Below are 27,963 nucleotides of genomic sequence, written 5' to 3'. Positions count from 1 at the left end.
CGCACACCTCAGGGATTCAGGTGTGTGCGGAGGCGTGCGTGTGTCACATCTCAAATGATTCTGCCTGAGTTCTCAATAAAATCCCAAATCATATGAGCTTGTCTCTAAACAAAATAGATTTGCTCTGATCAAAGCAGTTTTTCTGTAAATGCCATTAGTATTTTGTAGTCCCTACACTGTGATTCTTTAAGTATTTTAATGTTCCTTTTTCTTTCTCTAAAGAACCATGAAAAATGTCAGAGCGGAGGTCACTGAGAGCACGTTTCCGTGTGTGTTGTGTGAGAGAATGTGATAATGGAGATAAGGAATTAACAAAGTGGAAAGAAGAACCTTGCCTTATCCATCAAAAAGTTCATCGCAGTTGCAAATGTGACCCTCCTTTTGAGTAAGTAATTTATTATCTGTTAGTTCAAGTAATCTTGCATTCAATCAATACCATCTTCTTGAGGGCTGATTTGAAACTAGAAAATGATTAATGTGACTGATATAGAAATTTGAACAAATTTTGATACAAATGTGAAGACTTTATAAACCTTTTTCAGTTGATTTTTGAAAAGGAGGCTCGCAATAGTCCTATGCATTTTAATAAAGAGTGTTTGTACACCTACATGATCAACCCAATCAAACTCAATATGTCTGGAGATTTTGGAAACTGATGATATGTTAAAATGTTTCACTTTTTTTGTTTTCTTAGAGCTTTAAGAAATCATTTGTGATTGATTGTTCTAAAAATTTCTCCATACTATAGATTATTCACATTTCCAACCATTCGTGGGAATCCCAAACAACGAAGAAAATGGGTCAGACTACTAAATAGAGCAGACACAAGAAAAGGAGAACCATGGGCACCAGGTCCTCTAGGAAGAGTTTGTTCTCTGCATTTTGTCGATTCGCAACCAACAGAATCAAATCCTTTGCCAACATTGGATCTAGGATATGACAGTGCACCAATACAGGTCCGTAATTGTTCTCCAGTTTTGGTAATGTCTACTAAAATATGGCTTTCCTTTTTAACTTTCCAAAATTAATGAAATTTTTCTAGAAATTAGAATTGCAGACCTATTATTTAGACCTTTTTATGTGAAGACTTTAATTTTTTTTTCCCCTTGTTTAGACGATAACCATGAATCTCATTGTAACTTTTTCAGTTAATGATCATGAACTGAGACTTGCCTAGGTTGATAAAAGGGATTTTTTGCGTCAAAAATAAAAAATATAACTTTTTGAATGATTTTTTTGAAGCCTCTGTACGAGATTCACTGAAAAATGACGAAAATCATGGAATCTTGGATATATTCAACTCAAATGAATTGTTTGGAATAAATACTAGGTTTTTTTTGGAAATATTGATAAAATATTTGTAAAAAATTTATTTCCAAGCTGTAAAACCGGTTTTCCAGCTTGAAAACAGGCCTAAAACACATACTTTTTTATCGGAATTTTTGATCCTTTTTTTCTCTTTCATGCTTATAGATCACATGGGTTTTTTTTCACTTTCTGAAAATACAATTTTTGGTTTTGCCCAAAATTAGTCGCAACTCTGAAAAATTTGAGCCGGATTTGCTACTTTTTGAGTTTGGAGCTGCCTTTCAGGGCTGCTAGAGCCCAGTCTACTTAAAAAAAAAATTCAAAATTGCTTAAATCTGCTGTCATAAAGTTGCTCAACACATCTCCACAAAGAAATTTGGCCCAAAAAAGTCCTGGGCTGAGTAATGGCACCTTAAAAGATGGCTGAAATGGATTTTGGAGTGTTTTTAAGCCGCCATTATGGAATTTGCGTTTAAGGTCACATGGGTTTTTTTGTTTTTTTTGGAATCACAAATTGGTTACTTCAATAAAATTAATAAAAACCCATGTGATCTTAGTTGCAACTTGAAAAAATGCCTCTTAAAGTTGTAACAAAAAAAACGGCGAAAAAATTTTGGATTGGCTGTAAATCCGCCATTATGGATTTTGGGGACCTGAAATTTTGGGATTCTGAGTTTTTCACTATTGTCTACCAAATATCCAAAAATGAAGGAATTTAAATTTTTCTACTATCAAAATTATCCAAAACTGCCTGGTTCTTACAGAAAATGGCTCTTTAACAAGGCAACTATTTCATTTAACTTTTCAGAAAGAAATCGAGATGGAGTTGAAAGTCAAAGAAGAAGCAACAGATGAAGAACTCGGTTTGTCAATTTTTGCAAGCAGGGCTTTTTTAAAGTCTGCCTACTACAAATGTACAATACTTTCAGTACAGTTCCCCCGATCATACATAAAGCTTTAGCTTACTAATTACTGTACCTTTCATATTCTGCTTTGATTGATTTGCAATTTTATAGACATTTGAAGCGAAACTCATAAAGGCTGCAAGAGTCTCTAAAAAGAGGTCGTTGTAAAACATGGATTAGCTCCATGGAGTACTCCGATGGAGTACCTAATGGAGTACCCCCAAAAATACATATATCAGAGCGATGAATATCACAAATTTGATAATCAACCTTTTCCACCAGCTGTAAACTGCCAATCTATAGCAATCAAAAGAATTTCCAAAGTATTTGTTTGTGAAAAATGGCTACCATTTCTGGCAGTAAAGCTCATATAGTGCATGCTCTCTGCTTAAAAATCTTTGTTGATTCTACAATTAAACAGACCAGATTTAGCTTACAGAATAGCAGTTGGGGACAGTCTGTGAGAGAGGTTACAGAGGGGTTTTAGAGCATTAATTATTCATTGTAATTTTATTGACAAAATACACTTCAATTAGCGAGGTTAAGCAAGAAGCTATCTATTACGTACGGAATCTATTACGTGAGTTTTTCGCAGGCTAGCGCCCAAATCTCAAGGCTAACTCTGTCCCGTGAAATTTAACCTGTACGTCATAGTTTGGGGAGTGGATCTATTGCGCGAAATTCTCCAATCTCACGTAATAGATATCGATTAGGATATAAGCATGATCCAGGGAAATTTACCTTACGGAGATTGGGCTGAATCGTTTAGGATCAAAAATCACCCGAAAAAAATGTAAACAGAAAAGAAACTTTGGTAGATTTTTTTGATTTCTGACAAGTTTGAGCTGACAGAAGAAAGTTTTTGAATCTCATCTGTGGAAACTATGATGCATACAAACAAAGTGAAAGAATTTATTGCTCAAAAGAAGGTCAAGATGTAAGTGTAATTAAATAACCTTTGCTGACGTTTTTATCAAACCAAAACAAACAGAAAGTTTCTTTCTGGATCTTTTTGTCTGTTTGTTTTTCGTCTGTTTTTTATTTTATTTTTTTATGCTCTCAAAGTCCAAATACTTCCAAAATGACCTTTACAATTAACAGCATGTAACCATATTTCTTTTTCATGTTTTTTAGTGTTTCTGTGGTGCCACCATCAAGTGCGAAGAAGCCAAAGTTATAATGTCACCCACCCAAAGCAACAAACACGAAAAAGACTGCTCTGCCAAGCTCAAATAAATTTACCCTTCCACCCGAAGCATAACAGAAGAATTCTTTATTTATTGTTCCAATTTCAACTGCTACAACTAAGCAACGAGATTCAATTTCTGCTCTCCATCATCAACCATATATTGTACGTACAAATCAGCCTCTGCTGAGTAAGAACCTGATGTCACACAACCGCTGAACTTCAAACCGTTCTCAAAAATTATATAAAGCTCTATCTTCTGGACAACCGCTACTGCTTTAAGTTCTCAATCCTTTACTGAAAAATTTTTATTGACTGGTCATCCTTCAACTTCTTCGACATTATGTTATAACGTTCCAGCAGAAAGTTTAGTTTGATTCTAAAGAGACATCTCCCTTCCTAAAAAGGTGATATTGATATCTTGGAATGCAAAGAAGTATAAGAAGGAACACCTGCCAGATATGAAACTCGAGACCTGGTTTGCACACTTTATTATAAGAGTGTTTTTATTGGTAATGCTAATGGTGAAGCATTCATATGGAAATGCAGCTAAATAAGGATGACAGACTGTACACTATGCTCTTACAGATTATTTTTTTCTTTATAAATAAAGCAGTAATTTATGATTGGTTTACCTATGTAAACTAGGAATGAAATTATGAAATTATATATCTTTATTGCAAGGTTAAGAATTCATTGAAATGATAAGTCATAGACACATATTTTTTGTTTATAAAAATGTTGAATAAAAATAGTAAAAGTAATACAGAGAAAACTCTGACTATGCTTGTCTAGTTTTAATTTTTGTGAAAACATTTGTCTTGGGAAAAAACTTAGTAGATTAAGATTGAAAGTAAGGGGATTTTATAGACCAACCACCAACAAGAAAGCTGGAAAAGAAAGAAAAAAAAATAAAATTTTATAAGTTGGGGCCGAAAGTGAGATACGGAAAAATAAACATTACGTCATACGTCATAGATCGCCTTTTTGCTTAACCACTTTTTTTTCTATGCCGTTAAGATTTAGGAATCAGGCTAAAACGCCTCGGATCCAGTCTAAAAACTCACGTAATAGATTCCGTACGTAATAGATAGCTTCTTGCTTAACCTCGCTATTAACAAAATAATAAGACAATCACAATAAATGGAGTCTGCCAACTTATTTCTTTGATATAAGAATTTCATACTCAATGGGATGCAGATGGCATGAAAGTATATAAAAAGAGACCATTCAGAAAGCAACATTTTTGCTACAGAGTGGTTTTAGAGCAAATACAAAATTATACAGGTCTTTATTTTCCTCTCGTGGCTATCTGAAATCTGATCTGCAATATTTTTAGAGTACTCCAATAGGTACTCCATTGGAGTACTCCATGGAGCTAATCCATGTTTTACAACAACCCCTAAAAAAGTCGAACTCTAAATTCAATTCCAATGAGCTAACGTTTTTTGGACCTACCCCGGTGGGGTGGAGGTCCTATAAATTAACCCGTGTTCGTTAGTTAGTTAGTTACCAACTTTTCTCGAGATTGGCTCATTCAATTTTTCTGATTTTTTGCACAAAGGTGCATTACTATAAACCCTCGAATGTGACGGAGCCCGATTTTCGAAAAAAAAATTTTTCCGGCCGGTAGAACCGGAAATGTCCCGAAAAAAGCGGTTTTTTGAGATTTTCTCGAGATTTTATCATTAGTTTTTTGCGATTTTTTGCACATAGATGCACATTAGTACTGCCGAAAAGGTGTCGAAAACCGTTTGCCGAAAAAAAATTTTTCCGGTCTGTAGAACCGGAAATGTGCCGGAAATCGTCGTTTTTTTCACATTTCCGTCACATTTTTTCAACTTATTTAATTGTTTCTTTACAGAAAAATGTTCTTTATGATGATGCCCAAAACTTAGCATTGTTTGATTTCCAAAAAAATCATCCTTTGAATCCGGAACTCCTTAAAAATCGCCGGAACAGGCGAAAACCGGCGTAAAACGGTTTTCCTTCATTTTTTCAACTTATACTCGACAGATTTTCATGATTTTTTGCACAATGATGTAAAATGGCAATGCCCAAAATGTGACAGAGCCCAATTTTCGAAAAAAAAATTTTTCCGGCCGGTTTAGAACCGGAAATGTCCCGAAAAAAAAAGCGGTTTTTTGAGATTTTCTCGAGATTTTATCATTAGTTTTTTTGCGATTTTTTGCACATAGATGCACATTAGTACTGCCGAAAAGGTGTTGTTGAAAACCGTTTGCCGAAAAAAAAATTTTTTCCGGTCTGTAGAACCGGAAATGTGCCGGAAATCGTCGTTTTTTCACATTTCCGTCACATTTTTTCAACTTATTTAATTGTTTCTTTACAGAAAAATGTTCTTTATGATGATGCCCAAAAGGTGTTGAAAACCGTTTGCCGAAAAAAATTTTTTGCCGGTCTGTAGAACCGGAAATGTGCCGGAAATCGTCGTTTTTTCACATTTCCGTCACATTTTTTCAACTTATTTAATTGTTTCTTTACAGAAAAATGTTCTTTATGATGATGCCCAAAACTTAGCATCGTTTGATTTCCAAAAAAAAATCATCCTTTGAATCCGGAACTCCTTAAAAATCGCCGGAACAGCCGAAAACCGGCGTAAAAAGGTAAAACGGTTTTCCTTCATTTTTTCAACTTATACTCGACAGATTTTCATGATTTTTTGCACAATGATGTAAAATGGCAATGCCCAAAATGTGACAGAGCCCAATTTTCGAACAAGAAATTTTTCCGGCCGCTAGAACCGGAAATGTCCCGAAAAAAGCGTTTTTTTGAGATTTTCTCAGTTTTAATTTTCTCTGAATGATTGATTAAAGTGTCGATATTATTTTTCTTTCACCGTTAAACATCGATGCGTTTCTTAATTGCTTTCTCCGTTCCAATAGATATATAAATCGAAATTTAAAATTATACATTACTTCCATTAAATTCTAATTATTCGTTTTATAAATAGGTAGGTCCATTAAAGTATTACTTGTTTATTTCTAAAAAAGGGATGTCAGTGAACATGAAAATATTGAAATCTTTTCATTCATAACAGATTCTGAAGAAGATGTAAAGCCAGAAGAAAATAATGATTTGGCTGAGAAAGACAAAAGCTTAGCTGAGCCAGAAAGAGAGGTGGTTGTGCTAGATATTGATAAAACGCCAGAGGAAGGAAAAAGACTGCAGGATAAGGATGGTGAAGAATCAGGAGATGTTGCTGGGCCAAATGTCGGGGAAAAAGAGTCGGAGGATGCAGAAATTTTAGAGGAAGATTTCCTCATGAAAGCAATTGGTGGTACATTTCAAGGTAAAAAAAATTAGAAAGGATGGATGGAATCCATGTGAAGACATGCAAAAAGAAAATGTTTTAATAATTTCTATGTTTTCTACATTGTGATTCCTATGGCAATTTCAGTTATTTTATCATATAACTTTTTACATGATTCAGATTCGTAATAACTTCGTTTTTTAGCATACATACATCTATAGTTATAGAATCTGTTGGCTTTAGATGTATATTAACTAACTCACAACTTTTCATTGTTTTCCAGAAGACTCAATAGACGAAGAGGATGGTATTGACTGCATTGATATTGATTTTGATGACGGTGATGGTGATGCATTTATTCATCAAGAACCAGAGCTGGCGATGGAAAGTGAGGAAGCGTCACCGGCTGCTGATATACCGCAAGAACACGCTTCTCCTGAAAAAGCTGCACTGCACACTGCTGCAAGTGAAGATGAAGAAGAAGAAAATTTTGGATTAAAAGGTTTGTAATGTTGTTTTGTTAATTTCTCTCAATTGAATCTAAGTCTAAACCAGTAGCTAAGAAATTGCTACTGGACAGGATTCTTTTTTGAACCTCTGGACACGGATCCAAAATTACCATACTTAAAGAATAAGTTTTTAGAAAGTGGAGAACAGACTAGAGACATATATAAGATTCCTGTACCATACATACCACCTTTTAACTTTTTTTATTACCAGAAAAAAAAACAGATACTTTGAACTCAAGGGGTTGAAAATAGATGGTATTGACCTGAACCTGAAATCTTTCAAATCTTAGGGAAGTAAGCTCCTTAACGCCAAATCATGATAGTTTGCTGTCTACATAACAATTGATAATCAAAGCTTGAATATAACTTTTATCGTAGACATCAAAATTGAAGTCATTGACCCTTCCTATGCTCACTTCTCTGGAACAGACACAATTGACCAATCACAAACGGAATCCAACGATGACTCATCTAATTTACTTGGTAGTAAGTTTGAGGAAATTTCCAAAAAATGTTCACGCTCTCTCAACAAACCTTGTCATTGTGAAAACTGTCAAGTTCTGATGGACACTTATAAAGAATTTGTGCAAAACCGACTGAAAGAATCAAAATCACCAGAGCCAGGACCTGCAAGCTCAAAGAAGATTCGATTAGCAGAATCACCAGGAGCACTCATCAGAAATTGTCAGAAGTGTGGCATCGATTTCCCTTCATATGAACTCTACAAGGAACATGTTAGGACCGAACATCCTATTTACTGGAAACACATTCAGTTAGAATCTGATTTTAAAGAAAAAAGAAAACTTATTGTCATGGAAGCCAAGAAAGAACCCCAACCGTCCAAAACAAACTTTTTCAAAAAACAATTAGCACGTCAAAGTCAAGTACCCATCCAATCCAAAGTCAAAGTCAAAGCTGCCAAACCTCTTGTACCGCCTTCTATGCCTACCATGGTACCAACTATGGTCCCTCCACCTGGTATGGTAGCTCCCACCATGCTCCCTCATGGAATGATGCCTCAAGCAGGTATGGTACCCCAACAAGGCATGGCACAACCAGGTATGGTCCCTCAGCCAGGAATGGTTCCTCCAGGAATGATGGTTCCAGGGCCTCCTGTTGCTACAAGTGAAAAGGACGGCGCTAACCCTGTCACATACTTCTACCCCATGCTTTACCCAGTGTACTTTGTTATGGACAAGGACGGAAAGAAAAAGAGAAAAGGTCAACCTGTTCCTGTACCAATGGCTATGCCTCAAATGCCACAAGGGATGCCACCTGGCCCTATGATGGTTCCACCACAATTTGTGAATATTGCACCCAAAAAGCGAAAGAAGCCAGAGAAGGTGGCGTGTGGGGAATGCGGCTTAACGTTTCAATTTAAAGAGGAATTGATGCTTCATATGAGGATCCATTCAGATAAACCCTACAAATGTGAAACGTGTCAATTATCTTTCGTGAACAATGTAGAATTGAAAAGACACTATCGCACGCATTCTTCCTTCAGTTGTATTCAGTGCAACGAATCTTTCACCACTCATAGTCATTTACAAGAACACGAGAAATCGAAACATGGTGCTGAGCCATTACTTCCAGACAGTAAGAGTAAGCCAATGACTTGCAACACGTGCAAGATGTCTTTCTCGAATAATGTTGAATTGAAACGACATTATCGAACTCACGCTTTCTTCAAGTGTAAATTTTGTAGTGAATCGTTTGTGTCTTGGGAACAGCTCGTTCAACACTCTGCTAACGTTCATTCAAAAGAAGAGACACCTTCGACACCTTCGACACCTTTGAACCAATCAGATGAGACGATCGATGAGAAACAAAGTAATGACACCAGCGAAGACAGTGAGAACGTTGTCGGCGAAGAAGACTTCACTTGCTACCATTGTAGTAAATCCTTCCCAACCATGGATATCTTACAAAAACATTTGAAGGTACATTCCATTAAACAGGAACCTGCCGACGAGCCAGGTCCTTCATCCTCTCTTCCAGAAGGGGCCAACCAGGTGGTGATCATACCTCCTCCTTCACAAGTCGTCTTTATGAACCCAACAGGTCATCTACCACCAGGAATCACTCAACCTGGTATACCTTCGGCTGGTATGATGCCCCCTGTTGTTAATCAACCTCCGACTATGGAGGCAGTAACTTCTTTTGCAACAGACATTAAAAAGGAACCATTAGATTATGACGAAATTGACGAACAACTGGAGGAGCCGGATGAAAGCGCAACCAAAAACAAACATTACGCTTGTAACCAATGCGGCGCCATGTTTAGCCGCATGTTCAGCCTAAACCGCCACAAGCGCATCCACACTGGTGAGAGAGGGTACAAGTGTGAAATATGTGGCGCCTGTTTCAGAACGCAATCGCAACGTAAAACGCATTCATTCACACACACCGGTGAACGACCCTTCAAATGTCATTTATGTCCGGCAACTTTCATCCAACAAGGGAATTTGAAACGTCACATTTGGACGCACACTGGTGAAAAACCTCATGTTTGTAATATGTGTAATGCTGGTTTCCTCAGCACTTCAGACCTCAAGAGACATATCCGGACACATACCGGTGAAAAACCGTATAAATGCGGACATTGCAATTGTTCTTTTACGACGTCAGGAAACTTGAAATCTCACATGAAAACGCATGTTAATTCTGGTCATCCTGGTATTGTCGCCATGTAATTATCCTTTTTTTAATTTTTGGTCTTTGGACCTTTGTCTTATTTTAATTAGTATCTCTAACGGTATTTTTATACATAGCTCAGGAGTGATTATTTTAAACATATTTTTAGTTCTTTTGTATTGTATGAAACGTAATTTTTATACTATATGCACTTATTTTTCTGTTGGGGATTGATTTTTTTTTATTTTCTTACTATACTAATTTTTAGTAACTTTTGGAGGTTAATTTTTGGTTAAAGTTTTAAGGGTTATTTATGATCACAGCTAGCAAAACTGAAATTTGCATGGTTATAAAACCATTGTGTTGGTTGTACTGTTTCGTCAGTCAAAATATAACGATAAACAATTTTAGCGGATGTTAATCCTCATAATCCTCAATTCTACAGTGTTTACTTTTTCGATTTCTGTTCGCTCATTGCTAGAAAAATGTTTAAATATTTGTCTTTAGTTCAAGCTGAATTAAAGATTAGAAAAATAATTAGATTTATAAGGAATTTTCGAAACTATTTAATACTTTATACTTTAACTTCCTTTCTTGCGAATTCTTTTATATATTTTTTCAAAACATCATTAGCTCATATAACATCCACTCATAATGGCAAACAAACAAAGAGAAAGATAGTCGAAATATTAGAAAAAGCTAACAACACAACAAAAAACACGCGCATTATACAGTAGATAAAAAAACGTTTTATCTCGCGTATTTTTTCATCAAAGAAGCGTTAAGTTTCAATCACTATACAGATCACAATGAGGTTTATTTACCCAACAAATATACTCTTTCTCATAGTGAACGTCTTAGCATTGTATATTCAATTTTTTTTATTATTTCCTTTCGCCATTTCTCTTTCTAAGCATATTTTTCTATACATCATCAAATAGAGTGAAATGTGTGCATGTTTCGTTCATCGTAATTAGCGTCCAGGCCCCTTTTCTTTTTCATTTGAACAGACGTTGATGTGTGCATTAGCGAAGTGAAGTGAATTTTCATTTTTGATAAATTATTGGCTGATATATTAGTTATCATATGAAGAAATGGGCTGTCTCTGTCTTTTTGATACATATCTATCTTTAATCATTCTGTAGGCTAATTTATGTTTTCTCAAAATCTTGGAAATCTGTCTTTTTTTCCGCTTTCCAACCCCCTCATCATCAGCTAATATTTTGTAAATTTTGATATACATTTTGTCGTCATTAATCAATTCTTTTAGAAATTTTGTAAAGTTCATTTTTATTTAAAAGATTTTAGTTTCATTTTAATATTATTATATTATAGCTAACTATGAAATAACTTTGTGACATTATTATTATTTTGACAAGTATTTTTTACCTACGATTTTTAGATATGGTCAATTCTAAGAACATGAAACGAGTTTTCAAACTGATCAAGCTACTAACACTTCGATTTCCACGGTAACCAGTCACTAATAATTTTCAAAATATTTTCAAATTTTTTTTAAACTTTTTCCCAAGTTATCAAAGATACACTCAATATGCTGCTTCTCATCAGCCGTTTGAATATATTGTATTTCACATTCATTCTTTTAGTTTAAAAACTAAAATTCAAAAGAACATATTCTTTCGCACGTTACATATGGTTTGATCTGGCTTCTAATTTTGATATCTTTGGCGCGTTTGATTTTTGGGATCTTTGACAACATTTTTGTGGTTTTGGCGCTTAATGGCTGTAGTTTATGATGTCTCGTACTTGGAAAGAGAAATTGACACGAAGGGACCCATGCTCCTGGAGGAAATCGAACGCGCCAATAGTAAGAATAATTCATTTTTTACTTGGCTTGTCTCTTTTCTTGTAAGAACTTTGATGAGCCTACGTTTTTCTTACTTGTACAAGGCTAGCAATGGATCCTACTTCGAAGGAAAAGAGATTCGATATAATGAGTTGGTTCATAATAGAGGCAAACAGTATACGTTAGTCGTAAACAGAATTATACGTTTTTTTTTAAATAGCAATCATTATAGAAATCTGATTTCACTGATCTTAATGGCCAGATTTTCTTTCTTCAAAAAATGAAATAACTAAAAAACGTTGAAGCTTGTATCATAGCATCACAACCAATCACTTTTTAGTTACGCAGCCTCACTTCGGGAGAAAACACATCCAGTTGAGTGAAACAAATTTGAAGACAACCTTTTAACCGATACTTTCATATATTCATCAACTTTCCATTTAGGATTAGCCAGATCAAGCTTACGCAGGAAAAGTGTTGAAGAAGACGAGGTGTTACGTTCCGAACATGCTGCCCTCCCTAAAGACCAAAAAACCGAGGGTGAGATATGTATACTGTACATCATTAAATTTTGACAGAAGACATTCTAAGTTTTTACACGTTCTTAACTAAAAATGAAAGATGTTCTTATTTTCGCCATTTTTTGAGTATTTTTACGGTTTTCTAGAGTCTGCAAAGCCTTAAAATGTTCTTAACTTGTTCTTAACTTGTTCTTATAAAAGAAAAGGTATATCTTATTAATTGTCACTCATACTCAGCTAGCTCACTGCACATACGTGGAATCAATATCCCTTCAAAATCCTGTGAGCTCGTCTTTTCAACTCATTTTTATTCTTTTTATTCAGGTTTCGAGAATGCAAAAGGAATCAAGAAAGAAAAAGTCAATCATGTCAAAGGTATATGTTTTGTCAGTGATCTTTCAATGAGGGGGCGCCTTGTGTCCAGGGCCAGGGCTTTTTATAGTTCCCAATTCACCTAAGAGGTACCCATGGGATAGAATGGAAGACAATGTAAACAAACTCTTGGAAAGGGCGTACATCATTGATGTTCTCTGTTTTCGGATTACCTTAAAGATCCCTAAAGGCCTTCTAATAACGATTTCAACCTTTCCTAGCAACTTCACCATTCTTATATAGCCTTAGTAATCTGAACCGGTCTTTTGAAATACTTCATCCCCTTGAAAAGGAACCCTAACCATTTACTAAGGTTTTAAATGGTAGACTGATGGGTCCATTTTTTTATGGAAAATTTTCCTTTTTGATAATCATCATGCACACTACAAATGTAAAAAGGCCTGAGTACCATATTGAGGTTTTTCAGCATTCATTCCTTGCGTGGAAATAGCTTATTGAGGTTATCTTTAGGTTTCGTTGATAATACTGTCTCCTCTCATCTTTACTTTCTCCCTTCATTTTCAATTATACTGAAGAGGGGAGAGAGAGTATTTGTTTTTCAACGTTCTTCTGTTCATCAAAGTCTTTCGCGTTTATATAATTCATTATGATATAAAATAAATATGGGTTGGTTCAAAAAGTAGGAGAGGGCATACACCAATCATATTTCCATTTCTAAATCTACATAAAAAATGAATAAAATAGGAAAAACTCTTAAAGAAAGCCAAAGGAAGACAGAAGGGCAATTTCATCAATATTTAATCTTTCCAATCCTGAATTTGTATGCGCACGTTTTATGTTTTCATAATTCGAAAATATTGTTTTTCTCTTGGATCAAAGAGGGGGCGACGACTAAGGATCCAATCTGTATCTTTCTGTATCTCTTCCTTCATTCATCTTCGGAATAATCAAGCCCAACTCTCTGTCCCAGACCTCTAAATAATGTCTGTTAATTACTTTCTAAATTCGATTTCTTGTTGTTTGGTTTTTTTTACACTTTTTGTAGTTTTCACTTTTGGGAAGAGAAAAAAGGCGCTTCTTCAATCTTCTCTCTCTCATTCTAACATGTTTCGTAAACTTGATATATTATGCACTGTTTTCAACACAAAGGACAAAGAGGGATTACGCTTAAGAAGAGCTCACTCACAGAATGTCCGTTGTCCATCAAAAAGTCGCACAATATATTAAGAAAGGGGGCTGGTGTGAAATAAAAATCGAGCACACATCACACAAAAACTTTCAAATCAATAATTAAAGCCGGTTTAATAAATGGATGAGGCTCGCATTTTTTTTTTCGTTTTTCTTTTTTTATATGTTCTTCTGTTGACCCTTTTAATTATTGATTGGAATAAGGCGCATAAGAGAGCAGAACATTCTTCATAATATTTTCAAATAGAAAACGAAAAGTTGGCTTTTGTTTAGAGTTCAGTCTTTTCTCCATTCGTTTTGCTTCTGCTTTGAACAGAAATTTTATTTGATTATGCTGCACTACATGAAGAGTGGACGCAAAATGATTAGTTTTTGGAGGGAAGAGATTCATCATCTTGAGGACGACATTGAAGAATCGCATTATTCTTCATTTGAACAACACTATTTCCCAAATTATTTCATTAAAGGTACAAACTTCATGATACAGTTTGCAAATACTACTGTAATGGTTTAAAGATGTCCTCTTACGCTGGTTTTTGCACAAGATTAAGAATATAATTAACATGAGAATAGTAATTAAACACATCTTGGAATGGGTTCTTCCATAAAAAAATTGAATATGGGGGATGGAGAATATAACATTTTTTGGAAATTTACCCCCCCCCCCCCGGACATTGTGAATTTTGACCCCCGGACTCTGGACAAGCATCAGTTGACCCCCGGACATACAAAATCACCCCTAATCAGAGCAAATCTGCCTCCCAAACAAGGCAAATTTTGCAGATTTTTCACTATCCCCTGACAAAATATCCAACATCTCAACCCCCCCCATGTACAAAAATTTTCTGGAAGAGCCCAATAATATCGTTTGTGTACTATACAATCTCTCTCTGTCTCTAACATTGCAATACTTTTCCTTGGGTTTAGAAGAACCTGAAGAAGCAGATTTCCCTGGTGTAGAACCTTCTTCAATAACACGTTATCATTCAGAAGACGAATATTCTTATAGAGATGAACCCCGCATTACCAAGGGTTTGTACTTTCACCTTCCATCTTCCATTTAGTAGCCTTGAAAGTTATATTATTCAAAACTCAATACATACTCTAGATTTGAGTCCAAACAACTAATTGCTACGTAAAATTCATTTTTCGATCCCTAAGTTTATGAATTGTGTATCTAAAACAGGACTTTTCTCTCTTAGGGCATCACACATCAAAGGACAGTACACACGATGAAAGAAAATATCGTTCACGTTACCAAGAAGAATCCGTCGACACGGAGTACGAAGAAAAAACGTATTACGCTAAATACTGCCGTGACCAGAACGTCAACCCGACCTTGATCCAAGCTGCTACACCAATCGTACATATACCCAAATCACGAAACGAGGAGAGGTTTCCGTATGACGAAGAAATTAAAGCGGAGCCACATTCACCGCCGCTACCACAAAAGCGACGCCGTCGAAGCCATGATGACGAGGATGTATATTCTGGCGGAGAATTCTTGGAAGCAGAAAGAGCTGACCAAATACAATACCCAATAGAGGTTTATTTTTCTCTCTTTTACTGTTTAATAAGTTTAAGAAGTGCAAAAATTAAAGAAGGGTTGATTTTCAATGCTGATTTTATTTCTCCATAAAATGAAATACTGTGAAATTACATTTTAATAATCAAACCTTAAATAATTTGTATGGAGTTTTTCTGTTTCGTTTTGAATGTGACTTTGACTTTTTCAGGATAAGAAGATGGATGGTATCTACGAAGGAGATCTTGCCGATGGTGCAGGAGAAGAGTTGGTCCTCGTGGAAGAATCCAAACCAGATATCGCTGGTACCCTAGACAGCGTATCTCTCAAATACACAACTAACGGAGATAAATGTACGCTTGGTGAAGTTGCTGAAAGGGTTATGGAGATAAACGTCGACGATCCTTACGATTTGTGCTCGTTGCTTGCCACTGAAAAACAAGAATCAGCTGACGATTGCGCGAGCGGCCGCGGCGGGAGTAGGCGGAAATTGTATCAGGGTTCAGGTATGATGGAACCGATATCACGGCGCAGCAAAAGTTTTGTTAGTACCATGTTACCGAAAGGTAAAGATGGACGTACTCGAATGAACTTGTGTCGTTATCCGTACAAATGTTCACGCTGTGATTCGTGGTTCGAAGATGACGTTGAGTTGAAGGTCCACATGTCTACGCACAAAGAGAAATCGTTCAAATCTGTCAAAGATTTCATCCACGAAAAGATTTTTCGTAAACCAGAAGAAAGCAAAACAAACACACCTTTATACGTTGAGCCTCCAAAGGAAGTATTGGTCCGTGTGGAGCCGCCCAACCACCATTCGCCCCGCGAAATCATAGTACCGTATCTTCCGCCCCATCACATAATACCCGCCCATGGCGCACCAATGGAAACGATTTACTATCCACACCCACCCACAACGACGTGTGATTTGTGTAACCTACATTTCCGTTCTCATAACGATTTACTTGTTCACCTGCAACAAGAACACAAAATGCCACCGGTTGCCAATGGTAACGGTGAAAGCGCCACTAAAGCTAAAAATAACAACCAGTCTGTCAGTAACCCCTACAAATGCTCTCAATGTCCAGCTAGCTTTGGTACTTCATTCAATCTCAAGCGGCACCAACGAATACACACGGGCACACGTCCTTACAAATGTGGACAGTGTCAAGCTGCCTTCATCACGAAAGCACAGTTGACCACGCATCAACGCACGCATACTGGTGAAAAACCCTACAAATGTCACATCTGTGGAGGTCGCTTCATACAACAGAACAATCTCAAACGACACGTAATGACTCATACTGGACAAAAACCGTTCAAGTGTGACCGCTGCCCGGCCGCGTTTATCTCTTCGTCTGATCTTAAAAGACATATCCGTGTTCACACGGGCGAAAAACCGTACAAATGTGTCCACTGTAACAAAGGTTTCACCACCAGTGGAAATCTCTCGTCTCATTATAAAATGCATACTGGTGAAAAACCTTACAAATGTAATCTTTGCAACGCGTCTTTTTCACATCAATCGAACCTCAAAACACACGTCAAACGCCACGTGCTTCCCTTCAAATGCGGATGCGGTGAAGGATGGGCCACTCAATCGGAACTTTTCAAACACATGGAAACTTGTAAAGTTGCTAAAGAGTACCACCCACCAGTTTCAGTGCTACCCTTGACACACCCAGTGCTGGTGAAGGCTGAGTGACGTCCTTGAATTTTCCTGTCCTCAGTTGAGAATAATTGGCTGATCTTTTCAGACACGCATTTTTTAAAAGATAAAACATTTATCATTTATTATATAGTTAACATTTTTAACATACAGAGCGAGGTAATAGCATAACATATAACACTGCTATTACTTTTTATTACTTGTTTATAGGATAGTATCTAACAGAGAAAGATATATTTAAAAAACGTAGAGATATTATATTAAATAGTTATTTTTTATTCGCAAAACGAAACAGGGCTTTGATTGTCTTCCTAATTTGGATCATTTGTATATATTCTGATTTATTATATCAAAAAGATTTAGTATGGAAATTTATAGTGTACATATTACATATTATGATTGGAGTAGTTTATTATATGATAGTTTGGTAACCAAGATATGTGTTGTTTTTATTTAGTAGTCTCAATTTGCCTTTAGCACAGGCAAGTAACTAGCCATTTTGAATTTTAACAATCATGCTAAACTGAAACTATGAACTTTTTTGAAATACAAATTTTTTGGATGGTTTTTGAGGTGTTTTTTATTTTGGTATTTTGTTTTTATTTTTCGGAGAATATTTTTAGTTTATTTTTTTAACATCCGTTCATCCATACAAGGTTTTTTACAAGTGGAATATTTTATTTCATAATCATTCTTTATATTACATATTATAAGACAAGAACATTATACATAATATTATATTATAATATTTGAAAGAAGAGAAAGAGCTCTATTATTATTTTTTAAGTTTTGACGTTATTTTTATTTTATTTTATCTCCTACCACATTACCATATTACATATTATATTATCAGAAGAAACGTTACATGCCTCAGAAAACATTGTATATAAGGAAAAAAGTATATTATCATATTATTATACTATGTCATTATATAGAATAAAGAAAGTTTTATCATTATGAGTAGAATAAAAATCAGTGTCTTTTTTGATAGTGTTTGCATTCATTACAAAAGATCTTGTAGATATAAGTTGACATGTGATATACTTTATACATGACATTTGCTATCTTTCTGTTATATCCTGTAACACAAAATGTGCTAATTATACTTTTCTTGTTTTTCAGTATACAAAGAAAATAAAAACAAAAAGATAAAATGAGTAAAAATAATGGAATGGAACTTGACTTGAGTGTGAATTGGTGATTGCTTGGATGTATGGACAATCGTTTGGCTGTAGAGGTATCAGAATTCATTTTCTACCTTCAAATCAGTTCAAATCTATAATCTGTTAAAGTTTGAAGTTTTGGCACTATTAATATGAATAGCTTTTACATCACAAAGATAAAAGAATTGAATGATTGTCATACATTGATGCTGCAAACGATTAAAAATCTGACTGTTATTAGTGTATTATAATTCTTTTATATCGTTGTCATGTAGAGACAAAAGGTTATTGACACTACGTTATGTTATCATTTCGTGCGTGTATGTTTTGTGATGACACAAACTGTGTGACAAATCGATTTATTATTTTAGTGTTGCAGTATAAGACCTTCTTACTTTCTATTTCTCGAATTTTTCTTTCATAAACAAAAAACTTATGAATGGCAAAATTTAATCTACGCGGGGATACATAATGGTTCGCGAAAATTTAGAAACCCGCAAGAATAGTTGAAACTTATATTTCTTTTCCCCAGGATTCGCCACGCATTCAAATGAAGGATGCCAGCCAATGTCTGTGGCCATGATGTCGACAATTTATTGACAGGTTTGTTTATATCGTAAACTGTTAAAATAAAAAAAATTTAATCGGAAGTCCACGTGTGGGACAGTAATTTTAACAAAGATATCATTGGCTTTTCAAAACTTTATAAGTGTTATCTTCTTTTAATCTTTACTTGGTCCAAAGCAATTTTGAAATAAATTGTAACCCTAGATACTATAAGACAGGCGTCACATCTGAACTCTTTTACCAGTGGGATTGACAAGGTTAGTCATTCATCCATCCATTCATTCTTTCGACTGATTTTCCAGGAGCCTCGTTCGAAGAATTAACAAACCAAAACATTTCTCCTCAAGAAGAAAGTGAGCCTAATGGAAATGAAGAGCTCCCTGAAGGAGAAAGAGATGGTGGAGATACGTTGTTAGAAGATGACATCATCAAAGCTGCTTTATGTGCTTTACAAACACCCTCCTCCACACCCGGTATGAAAATAACAATTTCATTCCCATTTTTCGTTCATGAGAATGATAGGATTTCTCCAAACAGTAGAATATTATTTGTGTGGTGGTGGTGGTTTTAAAGTAACATCAAATCTGTTCCATTCCCTCAGGAAGTAGCCTGTTAGTTTAATCAACGTCACCCTCCGCCGCAGTGCAATAACTTTCGAAAAACGCTTCAAAGTGTAACAGACCATAAAACAAATAACAAATTTGGGAAGGTACTGGTTACTCATAGTATGTACTATCGGCGCCGAATTATATTGGCACTTTTGGGTATTTTATCGTTTTTCAGAATTTAAAGATCGGGCGAGAATTGCAAGTTCAGTACTTCCACTTTGTGTCTTTGGATTTTTCGATTTGGGAGGGGTTAAGTGGCTTCAAGGCTATATTCTCAACCTTATTGGAACATTTTTGAACTTATTAGATCCTGAGATCCTAAGGTCCTAAGGCTTAAGTCTCATGTTAAAACTCTACTTTCCAACCGTACTTTAAAGCACTTAAAAATCACCTGCGATTTTCAAATTCGAGGGAATTCCCCTTTCGTGCCAAATATTACTGTGGGGATTGCAGTGATAATTTGTGTTTACTTTCTCACACACTTAGATAGCTCTCCTTCAAGGGGTGAGGATCTAAACGCCAATAAAGAAGAAAGTGAAAGTGATTACGTCATTGAAGTGGATGATCTCCCATCAAGTGAGGGGACATTGACGGCCAATGAAGATTCAGATAACGAACTCTCGACCAATCAGAATATAGATGATGAACTATCGACCAATCAGAGTACAGTAAATATTGAATTACAATTTGACGATGAAGAAGTACCTCTACACAAAGACACTTTTCATGAAGAGGGTTCTCTTAGCAAGATGGAAAATTTTGTCACTTCTATCCCTTTAGGTAAATTCCTTAATGTTAATATGGTCAAAAGTATTGGAGCTTCTTTATATACACCACTTATCTACTGATGGAATTTAAATTTAAATTAAAGCTTCTCCCACTTTCTTATAGATTTCAGGGCTGACTTTTCTGATTCTTTTGTTTGGAATCAATAATTCAACCTTCTTCAAAAATCTTCGTTTTTTTAGTGAAGCCTCCTCCAATGATAATTCCACCAACACAACCTGTATCACTTCCACAGAATGCACGGACGCATCCAATGCAAATACGCCCTCAAACCGCCTTTCAGCGAAATCATAACGCCACACATCCACCACAACGCATCATGTATATTCAATACATTCCTGTTGCTGCGCAACCACCTCAAATGATGACGCAATTCATGCAACCGCCCTCGTTTGTTCCAAGGCCTCAAATAGCACCTGTTTCTATAACACCAGCAACACGCCCTGTCGTAAATGCAACGCCCTCGATCAACCCTATAACTACAACGAAGCCGAAACCCACAGAAAATAAGTCTGACGAAGATGATGATGATGATGTTCCACTTGCCAAGATTTCAAACGTGACGTCACTTAAAATGTCCACCAACCTCAACGGAACTTTACATTCAACAGAAGTGGAACGGTCGCACATTTGCGACGTTTGCGGCGCCGGTTTCCAGTGGAGAAGCCATTTAAGGCGCCACCAGAAAACACACACGAATGAAAAATTCGAATGTGATATTTGTCATGCGGGGTTTGGTCAACAGAGCTATTTCAACGCCCATTATAAATCGCATTTCAACGATAAACCTTACAAATGCGAAGCTTGTGGTAAACGGTTTGTACAAAGCACACATCTCAAAATTCATCTCATGATTCACACCGGAGAAAAACCGTACCAATGTCAATATTGTAAGGCCCGGTTTACACAGCATGGTAATCTCAAAAGACACATTCGGGTTCATACCGGTGAGCGACCTTACCCTTGTACCGAATGTCCGTCGTCTTTTACACATTCCAGTGATCTGACGCGACACATTCGAATTCATACTGGTGAAAAACCGTACAAATGTGCTCATTGCAGTTCGGCCTTTGCTACAAATGGGAATTTGAAGTCACATCTTAAAATACACACAAATGCTAATGTCAACCCCTTTAAATGTTCTTTGTGTCACTCAGCTTTCAATCTTGAAAGTTACCTGAAACTTCACATGCGTACGCATATCCACGAGCGGCCATTTGTGTGCGCTTGCGGTGAAACTTTTGACCAAGGTTTGAACTTTAATTTTCATTTGAAGTTGAGAGTTTCACCGTTTTGTTCGCAGGTCACTTGATGAGTTTTCACTGATATTCAGTTGTAGGATCTTATATATATTAGCCTTACACACTTTTTATTTTCATTATTTTAATGCCTAATGCTACAGTATTTTCTGATAAGATGCGATTATGGCTCAAAAACCATTATAAGCAAAGCTTTCACATAGGAATCAATGACGTCATTAAGATTTCAATGAAAGAAGGATGTTATGATGCACAAGGTCATCTTGGTTTCTTATTCACTTTTTGTCAAAAAGACTGAATAAAAAGTCCTCTGGTGTTTTTCGAGTCAGATACGCATCCTTATAACAAAAGCTATTTTAGAGATGTGCGCGGCTTAACCTTTCCTTGATCGAACTTCTTTCAACATTTTGTGTTTTAATGTTCCACCCTTTAATATTTGGTATTCATTACCAGCTCTTTTGTCTCGTGGGAAATGATTCCTTTTGCAAAGATGAATGAAAAACAGGGTCTGAAACACACTTTCCCTATTCCTGATTTTATTACCATTTTTTTGTGTAGATGATATATCCTCCCTTTTTATTTTGGTTTGATTTTATATAGCATACAGATACCATATTTTATAGATTTTTATATAAATTATTACATGTGATTTTTGCTGACTCGAATTAGCATAGAGAATCTAATTTGTTCGAATAACGCCGGGAGATATTCGAATTATAGAAAGCATTTTCCATTTCTCCCTGACGAAGAATAATAGAAAGATTTGAATTAAAGAGAGTCCACTGCACAACGACTTAGATGCCTTTTAATGGCTGCCACAAATATTATATCAAGCAGGGGGGGTCAGGGTCCAGGATACCAACCCAGGGCCCAAAAACCTGACTTTTCGAGATTTGAAAGTAGTAGACACCACCACCCCCTAAATTGGTATCAATACCAACTTGAAAATCCCAATTTTCTAAAAAAGGGGGGACCCACCCCCTAAATTGGTATCGATACGAACTTAAAAATCCCTATTTTTCTGAAAAAGGGGGACCCCCCCCCCAAATTGGCAATCAGTAAAAATGCAAAAAGTTATATGCATAAGATACTGCATACAAGGGACGCTAAACAGAATCTGTAGATGTTTTTATTCAAAGAACATTCCTCTCATGAATCACTTATATTATGTACCACACTTTAGACTCCTGAAAATGAAAACAAGTTTTTCTCATTCTAACACAACGTAAATTAAGTTTTTTGAACTAAATTGGCAAAAGGTATAAAATTCATAAAAAAAGTTGATAAACTAGACTAGATAAAAATTTCATTGTATTAGGCACGCCTAGAGTCTTTGTAACATTATCCTATATGATGAGCGCCGGGGGGGGGGGTACTAGGCAAAATGGATGATGGGTAAGTGCGGACGGTAAGGGTCGGTTTTTTCACCTTTCAAAGTCTCTCTAAGGGTCGGAAAAATCAGAAAGTTTTAAATTAGTCTCTCTAAGGGTCGGAAAATTCAGGAATTTTAGGAAATTTTTTGATTTCCAGAGAAAAAGTTGTAATAAAGTCTCTCTAAGGGTCTGACTTTTTTCAAAAATCGAAAAAAAAATTCAAAGAGTCTCTCTAAGGGTCACCTTTTCAGCAAAAATCAGTCTCTTTAAGGGTTGGTTTTCAGAGGTCCTGTTCCTACATACCCCTCATTCGCCAACCCTAGTACCCCCCGGATAAACGTTATGCACAGAAAAATTTTATCACGACTAAAAAAGTTCTAAGATCTGCTAAGGCTTGATTCAGTTTGTTCAACTCTAGTTTTGAATGAATTTTGGTTGATTGAAAGGATTGAGAGCAGCAAAAGTTAAATAAAAATTTAATTTCAATTATAGAATGAAGAATGCTTTTATATGGAATCAGGGTTTAGTGTAAACGATTCAAATAAGTTTTTATACTTACATTATACAACATTTTAAGTCAGATACCAATTTCAAATTCAGCATAAATTAAAAAAAGGGCGACCCACCCCCTCATTTTGGTATCGATACCAACTTGAAGATTCCCTAATTTTCAAAAAAAGGGGGACCCACCCCCTCATTTTGGTATCGATACCAACTTGACTTTTTGAAATTTGGAAAAAAAAATTGACACCACCCCCCGGCCCTGGGTTTGGTATCTGGATCCTGACCCCCCCCCCTGTATCAAGTCAGAGATTATTTTTTTGTTTAATTTATAGAAACTATATCACAATTTATATCGACATAATGAACTCTAGGAAAAGATGTTTTACAATTTTTTATGTTTTCGTATCAGGATGTTGAAATAGTTGTAAATACCAATCCTGGAGTTGGGTTGGCTTGATTTCGGGTGAATCGCTTCCAATACCTGGGTTTGCAGATATCTCCTCGATTTTATGCACGGAACCCTTTCTCTAGGGCTGGCAGGCAACCTACTTCCAGCGACTATGTCTTTAATTTGCATGTTCCTTACCTTTTCCTGTAATTTTTTTTTTACATTTTTCTTTCTTTTATTCTCGTTTCAGCAATAGAAATAAGAAAAAAAAAGAAAAAAGTTGAACCACCCTTGCCACGTTGAGGAAGCTCATCAAAATGGCGATCACCCAAAGAATTTCTCGTATGTTGTTTCAAAACGTGACTTTAAACAGTCAGCGAACTATGCTACCCACCGTTACACAGACTCGATCGATTAACTTACAACCGAAACTAAAAGAGTTCGTCCATTGCGACTACCAAGATAACATGAGTTATGGCATTTACGCCCTCACTACCGGGTATATTAAAGAATCCGCCATCGAAGCCGGGCGGGTGAGCATTGTACGGAAGGCCCAAACCAGAGAGGTGACCAAACCAGTCAGCGAAACGCCCTTCACTAAAAAGCCTGTTGGAACACGTATGGGAAAAGGCAAAGGAAAATTAAACTATTGGGCTGCAAAAGCCATTGCTGGACAAGTATTGTTCGAGTATAATTGTGCAAATGACTCTTTAGCAAGAGAAGCTTTTCGACAAGTCAAAGCTAAAATGCCAGTTAAAGTCCATCTACGTATTCGACCGCGTGAACCGCGCGCTGTGATCAGTGCGGATGATTTGGTAGCCATGTTCGCTCAGCACCATGAAAGAAACGAGAGACTTGGTTTGACGGGGAAAGAGAAATTCCCTGGTTAAAAGAAAAAAACCTTTTTCGTAGTGTTTTGAGTAAAAAGAAAATTTGTAAACTAAAATCAATTCGAGGCGCTTACACGAGTCTCGCAAGGGTTAGAATTGCAGTAGACACCCCGTTATTTGAACCCCCAAATATTTGAAATTTTCGAAAGTCAAGTGTTTTTAGAACTTTGGCTTTCTATAATTTCGCTTTTTAGATAAATATAATGATATATGTTATTCTGTAAGACTAATTTCCATCCATCAATGTCCTCAATTTGTCCTTAGCAGTGTTTAATCTGAACATAAACCGAAAATACCTTAATTCTTCGATGGGAGAAGAGGTTTCAGTTAACTCCCGGTTATTCGAAGTAAGTGGTAGTCTATTGTATGTCATTTTTCCACTCATAGGACGAAGGCAAAATTTAAATTGTACAGCCCGGCCAGATAAGTTTTCTTTTTCGGCTTTCTTACTTAAATTTGAAAATGCAAAAATGATTTTACGTTTTTCCTTAGAAAATACAAGAATAATTTACCACGCGCACCAAAAGGCTTTTCAAGAGAAAAAAGTTAGAAAAGAATCACATATACTTTCCAGCAGACCTCAGAGAAAATTTAAGCAGAGAGTATATGATATTTTTTGAGCATCTCGGCGCTCAATTAAAGAAAGGCTAGGCTAGAGTTTGAATCTCTGAGATAGTGAATGGAGGGGGGGGCGTACGGGGTTCGCGATTTCCGAAATACCGAATAATTTTGCTAAAATTTCCGAGATTCCGTAAAAAAATACTTGCAACTCCGATACCGAATTTTTGGGGTATTTTTCCTCGTTTTGAGATTTGACTAACTTTTCATCAAATTTGATTTTTCATGTATGAATTCCGAAAAATAAAGGGGGATAAAAACTTAATAATACCGAAATTCCGAAGCAAAATTTCATGGATTTCCAATACCAAAACAATTTCAGATATCCGCAATACCGAAGGAATTTCGCCCGATTTCCGAAGAAAAAAGGGTCGGTTTCCGAAATACCGTACGCACCCCCCCCCCACAATGGAGCCCGGGGGTACTAGGGTTGCGAGCTGACGGGGGGGGGAGTCTGTTGTGCCGCCCGATTTTCGACCCTTGGACCCTTACCGGGACTAAAAAACTCCCTCTGTGGTGGGGGGGGGAGGGCTCTGTGACTAGCTAAGCTTTATTTTGATTTTAACTACAGCACCTGACCCCGAGAATGTAGGTTTCTCATTTTTTAGCATTGTAGCCCTAACGATAGTTCAACTTCATAAAAAGTTGTTTCAGAGCATACTGCTACATATTACTTATTATTTCTAGACATAAAATTTTAACTGGAATTAATTTTTTTCAGCGAAAATCTGAATCGAAGTTGATTTGGTACTACCCGAATTGAGACATTTTAAAAATAAATCCTCTCTAAATCCAAATCTATTGGAATTAAGTTATGATGATACAATCATGGACAAAAGGTTGTAGACAAATGAAATTTCAGTGAAAAATGTAGCTTTTGAGGGAACCACAAGCAAAAAATCAACGTTTTGATACTGCTGTAAGCCAATTAATAAAGCCCTTGTGGTTTTCCCTTGTGGTTAGACTGCAGTGGGTGACCTTCAAAGGCTTTGAATAGGTTTGGAAAGCACCCAAAACCTCTTGGGAACTTGTTTTTGATCGATATTGAAGTATTTTGCAAATATTGCAGAAGTCTACAAACCTTTTGTCCATGATTGTAGGGTATTTTCCTATTCCTAATGAACTAAGGAAATGGGGAAAATAGTCCATTTCAATATTTATTGTTCTAAATTAGATATTTTGAAGAAAATGTTTGACCTACTTTTTGGGGTTAGTTGACCTACAATTTGGGGGCCTTCAAAAACCGACATAAAAAGTCTGTCGAATTATATACAAATTGTTTGTTGTACTTTCATAACATGAAAGTATTACCAATAGATTATTAATGTTGACATTTTGAGCTGTTACGATGTGTCCCAGACCCGCTGGGACCCCAGCCCAATCAAAAAAATTTGCCTAAGTTTGGAACTATAGAATTTCTATCCCCATTGGGACTTTAGTAGAGATCTTTGGACCCGATGTGGGAAAAAAATTCCACCGGGGCTGTGAGGCAGGGGTGTTGTTACATTATTCACATAATTTTAACACAAAATTTTCAACCTATAAATTAAAAACAACTTTTTTGTCTCTTCTTTTCGTCCCGGCTTTTCGTCCTTTCTTTTACTTTTCATCATTTATAGCCCCCTTTATAGCACGATAAAATTAATATCTTTGTTATTTTTTTGTCAGAGTAAATTTCTAAAGTATGAATTTCACTTAGAGAACAATAATTTCCGATGAATACTGAAATTCTGCTCTCGACAACCGAATCTTTTCACCTACATTCTGGGGGTTGAAAAGCAAAAAAATCCAATTTTCAGAACAACAAAATGCTCTTTAGAAGATTGTTTTGGCATAAAATGCTTCTAAAATCTACGGTTATAATTAGTCAGTGTTTTTTACACTTTTGGCAAAAACGTGAAAACTAATTTTCGTCAAAAACGTTTTTTTTCAGTTTAAAATCACGATTCTTGAGTACTTTGGGATGAAAACTTCCAATAAGTTGCGAATTATAATTTCAAATCTGTTGAAACTTTTTCCTCGAGCATTACTTGATGAGATATTCCAAAAAATTAGATTTTATGTTTTTCTCATTTGAAATTGTTATATACAAATTTCAAAGTTCTAAATACGATTTCCTTACACCTTCATCCCTGAAATTCGAGAAACACAAGCGAAGAGCCTTTTTTATGCTTTTTCCGTCACAAAAGTCAGTTAAAGCTAAAACATAAATTTTTAAGGTTTTTCAAATGATTTTGAGTCCCTATAACATCTAACCTTGGTGGAAAGTCTGCTGAGTCGCCAAGATTACCCTAGAAAGTTTTTAGCATGATTCCAACCCTTACCGAGTCAATAAGTATTTGACTTTCCATTTAACTTGGACTATATGGAAGCAAAATTATTACCATATGATTATCGACCAAAGAAAGAAATTTTGCATGAACTCATCATACATTCAAGACAAAGTTAACGAATTTTAACAATGAAATACTAATGAAATATCTAAAGGAGCTGAAAGATTAATATTCAACAAGAAATCAGAAAAAATTACCCCGTAAACCTTTTGCTTCTCTGCTATTCCCGTTAAAAGCTTAGAAACATAATAAGATCAGGGGGTATCAAGAACTCGATTAATTGTAGAATATTTCTAGGAGTTAGAAGGATGACATTCGTTTTTAAAGGCTTACCTAGTCTATAATGCAAAGAAGTCGAAGTCTGCCCGTCACCCAAGCAATGTAACATTTCGAATTCCAACAAAACTGTATATATTTTTCTGGATTTTTCAAAGTTTCATGGAATAAATAATTTTGCACGCTCTAAACTCAATTTTCGCTGACAGTTTCTTGTCATAATAGAAACCAAGTCTTTAAAAAGGAGTAGTTTTTGAACGAGAAGCTAGATTATGGATTATAACTTGCATGAAGTAAAGCTGCTTCTGGGTAATTTATTTCGTATTTTTTTACACAAGAACT

General features: G+C 35.9%; 2 protein-coding genes and 1 long non-coding RNA gene across 3 annotated transcripts; all 3 read left to right on the top strand.

Annotated features, from left to right (window-relative positions):
• Positions 1-6: 6 nt before the first annotated feature.
• Positions 7-22,068, top strand: LOC136798814 (zinc finger protein 236-like). The gene is made up of 16 exons (XM_067055489.1): positions 7-385; positions 749-956; positions 2,117-2,171; positions 6,458-6,709; positions 6,954-7,172; positions 7,558-9,870; positions 11,549-11,641; positions 12,065-12,160; positions 12,466-12,516; positions 14,590-14,694; positions 14,865-15,208; positions 15,399-16,888; positions 18,576-18,622; positions 18,889-19,059; positions 19,681-19,974; positions 20,163-22,068. The coding sequence occupies exons 1-16, from the start codon at positions 234-236 to the stop codon at positions 21,290-21,292; spliced, it is 7,020 nt and encodes a 2,339-aa protein (XP_066911590.1). The 5' UTR covers positions 7-233; the 3' UTR covers positions 21,293-22,068.
• On the top strand, positions 3,018-3,815 carry LOC136798789 (uncharacterized). Its single transcript, XR_010845434.1, has 2 exons — positions 3,018-3,150; positions 3,348-3,815. It is a non-coding gene; the product is annotated as an uncharacterized lncRNA (long non-coding RNA).
• Positions 22,069-23,758: 1,690 nt separating the features above from the next.
• Positions 23,759-24,454, top strand: LOC136798767 (large ribosomal subunit protein uL16-like). The gene has a single exon (XM_067055436.1). It carries the CDS (start codon positions 23,822-23,824, stop codon positions 24,392-24,394), a length of 573 nt encoding a protein of 190 aa, XP_066911537.1. The 5' UTR covers positions 23,759-23,821; the 3' UTR covers positions 24,395-24,454.
• The last annotated feature ends 3,509 nt before the right edge of the window (positions 24,455-27,963 follow it).

Source organism: Clytia hemisphaerica, unplaced genomic scaffold, assembly GCF_902728285.1.
Source record: "Clytia hemisphaerica strain Z4C2 unplaced genomic scaffold, Clytia hemisphaerica genome assembly, whole genome shotgun sequence".
NCBI lineage: Eukaryota > Metazoa > Cnidaria > Hydrozoa > Leptothecata > Clytiidae > Clytia > Clytia hemisphaerica.
Note: the sequence above shows the minus strand (reverse complement) of the source record. Positions and strands in the feature narration are given on the sequence as shown.